Source organism: Callithrix jacchus, chromosome 9 (assembly GCF_049354715.1).
Source record: "Callithrix jacchus isolate 240 chromosome 9, calJac240_pri, whole genome shotgun sequence".
Lineage (NCBI taxonomy): Eukaryota > Metazoa > Chordata > Mammalia > Primates > Cebidae > Callithrix > Callithrix jacchus.
Window position 1 is genome coordinate 75,353,575 of NC_133510.1, and position 7,736 is coordinate 75,361,310.

At 30.2% G+C, this 7,736-nt stretch overlaps 1 protein-coding gene across 1 annotated transcript in view; it reads left to right on the forward strand.

Moving 5' to 3' along the window:
* The window catches only part of TRHDE (thyrotropin releasing hormone degrading enzyme), a 422,303-nt gene extending 418,707 nt beyond the window's left edge, over positions 1-3,596 (forward strand). Inside the window, exon 19 of the mRNA XM_035257033.3 lies at positions 807-3,596. Within this exon, the coding sequence (XP_035112924.1) occupies positions 807-950 (144 nt within the window). The 3' untranslated portion in view covers positions 951-3,596. The remainder of the gene's footprint in view (positions 1-806) is intronic.
* The last annotated feature ends 4,140 nt before the right edge of the window (positions 3,597-7,736 follow it).

The following is a 7,736-nucleotide window of genomic DNA, read 5'->3' on the forward strand; positions in this document are numbered from 1 at the left end:
ACAATTGTTAGTTCGTTGCCAGCTTCTTAAGATATATCAAATAGAAAGGAAAAACTTCTGGTATTTAATCTTGAAGGAAAATTTCTGAGTATTTCCAGAGTATGTGAACTCTCTAAATAAAATTTTATGCCAAAAATATGCTAAAACACTTAGAAATTATAAACTTAATGCTCAGATTCTCTAGCTAACACCGTATCCCTCCTTTCGTCTTTCAAAATCAACTTACACAGGTGATTGCAATGTCATTAATCATCCAGTTTTCATAGCATTATTACTGTTTTTTCCACCAGATAATACTTTGGTTACTCCTTGACATCAAAGATAATGTCAAGCCCAAAACCACTGATTTGGAGAAAATAAAAAATAATTTTCTCTCTATAAACAAAATGTGAACTTTAATTCTTTTATTCAGTTTTTAAGGCTACTTTGTACATTGTATGTGCATTGAAGTTAGAACCAGTCCTAACTTCAATCTCATCAACTTATTTTGAAATGATAAATTCAATGTCTGTTTTAATATCTAATCATGAAACATGAAGCTGAATTTGGAGGTATTAAGTTGTAAGGTGACTATTTTTTGTGTTCCAAAATCAATTACCTTACAACTAATTGACATAATCTGTTATATTTCATTTTGTTTCCAAGCTCACTTCACAATATTAAATATATCTTCTGTAGTGATTGTGGCATTTTGTTTCAAATGGATTCTGTTTCCTAATTTTTCAAATAGATTCTTGTTCATGTATGTTGGACATTAATCCATTTTAAGACATGCAGGTTTACCATTTCAAAATTTTTTTTTCCAGCTCAAGAACTTCATGAAAAGCTATGATGGGGTAGCTGCTGCTTCTTTCTCACGAGCTGTGGAAACTGTTGAAGCCAATGTGCACTGGAAAACGCTTTACCAAGATGAGCTTTTCCAATGGTTAGGAAAAGCTCTAAGACACTAAATATGTATCCTATAAACAATTCAACTCAGACTTTTATGAGAAAACATGCTTTCTGTGGAATGAGGAAAATGTGCTACCTGGAAAATGGCCAAATTTTCAGTGTTAACATGTGGGAGGAATTTTTTTTAGTTTTTATATTTTGGTTTTGGGGGATATTTTTTGTTTGTTTCATTCATTCTGCTCTGTTTCTCTACTGGGTGTTCCTCTCTAAAGAAACTATTGCAAGTGAAACTAGCCATGATTGCTTCAGCTGTACATTCCTTGCTGTACAGGACCAAATATGATAGTGATGCATGTTGATGTTACAGTCAGTTTGGAAAAACATATCCAGAATATTCTGTGCATGGATATATGGTCCTGCCTGTGTTCCAGCATGCTTATTTCAAACCTCCAAGGTTGTGTGTGAATATATGTTACATCCAGAATGGGCATTATGCAAAAGCACAAAGATTATATATGACAATCAGTGTTGCAGTGAAAAAAAAACTAAAAACAGAAATTATATTCTCAATCTTGGGCAATGTGAGAGGTAAACGAGCCCTTGAAATGATTAATATCACTTATTTCAGCACTTAGATTGTCTGGCAATGATTATTGTGTTGCTAACTCATTTTCTTTGAGTTAAAGCTGTGAATACATTTTAAAAGGCATATAGTGTATGCATATGTATATGTACATAGGGAAGCCCCATATGTATATAGTATGTTGTACACTGCACATGTACAAAGAATGTGTTCAGATCAAAGAAAATTTATTTCTTTTTATAAACTTAAGGACAGTTGCAAAAGGCTTCAAATAATTTATCTCAACATTATTCTTTCTATGTCCTGACTAAATTTCTCAACTGTTACAAATTTTTCATCTACTTCTTAAATAACGGTCTATTCTACTACATGAAGATGAATACAAACAAAATTTTTGTATGAACTAACCACTCTTCCAATTCTCCTGTGTCAGCCTTGCCTATAGATTCTGCCATCATTTTTTGCCAAAGTTCCTACTGCATGAAACAATTATGTAAACTTGTAATTATTAGTGCTGAGAAAGACTTTATTTTCCACCTTGTTTGTTTTCCTACCTTATGTTGGGTAGTCCAGAGAGTTAAAAGTTTTCTGCATGTTGGTCTTTATGTCTGTGTTGCTCTAATCCTCCATTACGCAAGCATACCTCAAGTGGGTCTATTAGCATTTAATGACCTTTTATGCCAGTTGTGCCATCCTTTAAGATGAAAAGTTCCTTTTCTTATGTTAATGTACAAAGCTTTTCTTTTGGCACTGACAACTATGTTCTACCTGAGAACTTTGAATAGCCATTTTCATGGCTGTGTATTATGTAACACAAATGTTTTTAAATGGTTTTCTCACCCAGTAAGCCAGTTCTCCAAACACTGCTTAGATGCTTCAAAATAGCATATTTTAAGGTTGCCAGTTTAAAATACCAATGCAACTACTCTACATAGCCAAATATTTGTAAATCACTTCCTATATTCCTGAAGTTTTTCATGCCTCCAAATCTTGCAAACCATTGAAAGAAATATATTCTAATACTAATCAGTAAATAGTGAAAATAGTTAGACATTTTAGAAACCAGAGCCATAGAATTATTTTAAATTAGCAGGAAAGAGGAGCTATTTCCTAATCTATAGAATAAAGTACCACCTAAAATTGAATTTTATCATTAAAGTAATTAATACCAATTAGTCATACTCAAATTTTTCAGCACTTCATTCAATTAAAATACGTGAATTTTAAATATTTTATATGATGTTCACAGGCATGATAATGCTTAGTATAAAATCTAAACTTTTTCCATTTATCAGAAGTGATCAAATTTATTTACTACACATCACATTTATAAAATTCTTGATTAAATGAGTAACTTCTAAAACATAACAATAATAAACACCACACTGCAATGCAGGTCCAAAATATGTGCTATATCACCACTGAACTCATGTAATAGATAAGAAAAAATTAGAGACGGATGTCTTGTTTTTTGTCATGAATTACTAAAAACTCTTAGTTGTTTTGGTATATTTTGAGTAAAATTACCATTTCTAGATTTGCATTTGAAGGGATTTCATAGTTTTATTTTCCTCCCCACTGTTAATAATCATAATCCTTTTTCAGTATTTTAGTGGCCTTGAACAACTGGTTTATCTACAATATCAGATCCTAGGTGTATAATTATGTGCAATGTTCAATACCTCTTATAATACTTGTTCAACAGTATGGTGGTATCAATGGCATTAAGATGGCATTTTTGTTCTACATATTTTTCAATAATTTATTCTTTCTAATGTTGAAATTATATCAGGCTTTACTGGTTTTTTTAGTTGTTGAAATCAGTAATATTTTCAAAATAATAAAATAACCGATGATATCTCTTGGAATAATCTGTAAAATGTAGTTATAAAATTCTATTTTCTACTTAGAGTTTTTATCTTTTCTTTTTTGTTTGCTTTACAAATTATATATATGCATGAAATAACAAACTGTTGAAAGTGTTCAACATCCGGTCATAACAATTTGCTGTGCCTCTATGTGTACAAAAAGTAGTTTCAATTAGAAAGGACAACATTATTTATCACATTGAGTATTAAACATTTCCAGGTAACTTATAAATAAAATGATTTCCCCATTTTTACATATTTTTTCTTAAAATTTTTCTGTAATCTTCGAAGTTTCTAAAATACACAATCTCAACCTCTAAGACTAATATCTTCAATACTAGGTCTATTCTTGAGTTTCAATAACAGGTATTTTAGTTGGGTCATAAACTCACATTGGTTTATATTATCTCCAGGACAATTATATCATAGGGCTGAGACTTTTGTGATAGTATTATTTACAAATATTATAAGTATAATATCTCGTGAGGCTATTATTAGGGTTATGCCTTGTGTTGATAAAATGCATTGCTTTCTCAAGAACTATTAAACATGTGGTTGTAATTGACTCATCACAACAACATAACAAATGTTGTTATCTCTAATATTCTGATGAGAGAACTGGGGCTCAGGTAGCAGCATGAGCTATTTAAGACTACAAAATGGGGGTCTGCACAGTGGCTCATGCCTATAATCCCAGCGCTTTGGGAGGCTTAGGGGAGGATCACTTGAGTCCCAGGGGTTTGAGACCAGCTTGGGCAACATATTGAGACCCCATTTCTATAAAAATAAAAATGAAAAATTAGCCCAGCATGGTGGTGTGTACCTGTTGTTCCAGCTATTGGGGAGGCTGAGGTGGGAGAATTATTTAAGACCAAAAGTTCAGTGCTCTAGTAAGCTATAATTGATATATTCCAGCTTGGTTGACAGAGTGAGATCCCGTCTCTAAAAATAGAAAAATTCATACAGTTGTTATTTTGTGAACCAATACAATAACCTAAGTCTATCACAACACCATTCACCAGCAAAATAAAAATATTTACTGAAAGTATCTCTATCCCTCGCATTAGGTGGAAATTTTCCAAATACTAGACCAGCATCAAAATGCACAAATATATTTGCAATAATTACATTATTTGTTAACTTTTGCATTTCTAATTTGCAGATATTAAAATGGATAAAATGTTAAAATTTACTTTGGTCAGTATAAATAATCAAATATTGGGACAAATAATTTAATTCATTTAGATTATTATTTTTTGTCCATATCTTTTGTTGAACATTGTTTAAACATAACCTTAAAGTACTGATAATTTGCTTAATTTTCAACACAAATTTGTCTGATAAATTCAGTCTATAGTAACAGATGGTCAGAATGCAGATAAATAGTGTGCATTTAAATCAGTAAAAATAATATTCGGTTAACTGTCTATAAATCTATGCATACTAAGTTGTGAAAAAGATGAAATTATAGTATTACTGGATTAGATGCAATAAAGGAATCTTTAAGGAAGTTTACAATAATACATTTAATTAAAATCTACTGGCAATTATAATTTTAAGGAATTCTTTCTAAGAAGTTGGAGAACCTAAAATAGCTTACTTATTCTCCTGAGTACTGCCATTAAGTAACCATGTACTCCTAGTAAAGAAGTAAAAGCACATGTAATGGGAAATACTTAAGATTTCTTACACCTGTTTTTTCCTGTATCAGAGAACATAGCTGAATTATCATTTGACACTAGTAGTTACATATTGATACCATATATTACTATACTTTAAATAAATATAAAACTATAATTAAAGAAATATTTATTGAGCATCTTTTATTTCACAAGGCTCTTATTGAGGAAAAGGAATACAGAAAATGAAGAAGGGCTGAAGGAATTCATATCAAAATAAATGAAGAAAAAATGAAGAAATAATGAACTAGGAGAATGAGGGCAACATGAAAAATAAGTCCTTGCTACAGTGAAGAAAGTAAATCATTTTTAGGCATAGATCATATTATACAACTATTTTTGTACACCAGTTTCAAAACTTTTATGACACTTAGAATAATTTTTATTGTTTGATTTCCTAGTGCTTAACTGTGTTTTACAGAAATATGTTATATTTTGAAATTATAATCAATATAGTTTAAACTCTAATAATTGGAATGTAAATTGGGTTGGAATCTATCAATAAGAAAAGCTGTTTGATTTAGTAGGATTAGTAAGTTGCAGAAATACTTTAATCTACTTATGAAAAAGTAGTTCACGTTTTCTAAAATGGTTTCAGCATACTATTGGTATCTTACAATATGTTAATTTTAAATTAATCATATTCTTTAAAGCAGATTCAATAATACTTATCCTAAGCAATAATTCATTGGTTGAAATTAGTATATGTGAACCTATGAAAAAATGTTCTTGTAAAATATTCTAGAATCCCACATTTTAATTATATAAGAATAGCCTTTTGTTCAATTGCTTTGAACTAATGATGAAGTTTTTAAAAAAATTAAATATTTTATTTAATGTAATATAGATTCAGGAAAAGTTTAACAAAAATGTATTTCAGTAGTTTTTATTTTTTATTTTGTGCAATTTTATTTTAAAGTTTAGATAAGGAAAGTTTTTAATTGTCTTAACTATTTAATAAAAGCAGTTGTTAAAAATATATGTTCTAATGTTAACTATACTATATGTACGCTATTGCATGCATTTTGTTTTCTAAATAGGTTTTTCACAACTGGCCTTACTAGTAGATTATTTTACCCTAAATTTTGAAAACATAGTACTTTAATAGCTTTTATTTCAAATACGTAGTACTTTAGGGATAGCACTTTGAAAATGTTTATCTTTTGTACATTCCTAGTTCATTTATTAATGTAATAAGAAAAAAGAAAACAAAATGACTGATTCTTTTGTTATGAATTAAATGTTTGTGCTGTATTAATGTTAGGTGAGTTAAGATAGAGGGAAGCAACAAAAATTAGAATGCCTACTAAATGCTAGGCAGTTTATAGGTATTATCTCAATTAATAACCCTGTGAAATGTCATTAGATTGAATTCACCAAAGAGTAGATGGAGGCAGAGTTGTTATTAGTTTACATAATTAATTAATGGTATTCACTGGTATTCAAAACTCTGCAAACTCAAGTCTTACATGGCTCACACTAGTCATTAATCTGCCTTCAGCATGCATGAAAACATAATGTTTATTTGTCCAGACCATTCTCTATAGCAAATTTGAATAGGTACTTAGTGTACTTCATCATTGTCACTGGCTCTTTCGAAAGAAGTGTTAGTGTATTCTGGTTTACCATTCATTTCTTAACAAGGTTCCTTTATACATTCCATAAAAAGTTTTCATGAAAACATTTTACATTAGCATGTTGTGCAGTGAGTTTTAAGCTATAATAGGTAATTAACAGATACTTCAGCCAACAAGCTACACACAGGAACTTAAATGAAAAGACAGAATGAATTGCAAAGCTTTTACCAGTGGACCGCAAAGTTAAGGTTAAACTTCGGTCTTTGCAAGTGGAGGAGACATATTAGTCGAGCCAGAACTTCCCTTTTGCTTAACAGCCAGGTCAGAGAAGGATCTATGTCTTTCTGTTTAGAAGTATAGATAGACAGCAATTGCTTAATTGATTTGAACTTATATTTTCAATGGGTCTGCGGTGTGTAGATACAGTCTAAGATAAGTTCTTTGACTTGCGTCTGCACAGGTCAACTTCTCATCACCCACATTTTTCTTATGTAAGTAAATGAAAGAGTGAAATGTTTTACAGAAAATCTTACGGTGGAGTTAAGAATATCTGCCTCAAATGTACAGTGCATTTATTTTTTAAGTTAATCATTTAGTAGCTACCCTTTTAACCCCTCCCATGTTCACAGTATTTCATTTGCTCTTGTAAACAATTCTGTTCCCACCTTTACATAGTTTATGACCTGAGGGGTGAGAACATTCATTATTAAGTTTTTGTTTTTCATTTTCATTTAAAATAGCTTTATTAACTAGCATTTCTCAAATGCAAAACATTTTTCAAGTGACTATTTCCTCAAATGTTGCATTTTACCTTTCAAAATATTGTATAATAGCATTTTCACATTATCCTTTTGATTGCTACCTATATATTGCCATATATAAATATATCTATAATTTTTATTGCTATATTTTAATCCCTTTGCATTTTGATAATATTGAAAAGAGATTAGGGCTGAAAAACTAAAAAAGATTAGGACTTGCATCATGGATTGTCTAGTTACTTGAACAATAAGAGAAATTCTATCTTTGAGCTTTCATAATTGACTTACTGGACACTATGGACTTTATTAGATAATCTTTAAAAAATATTATATGAACTATTTTGAATGAGCCTAAATTTATTCAGTAATACAGTTTT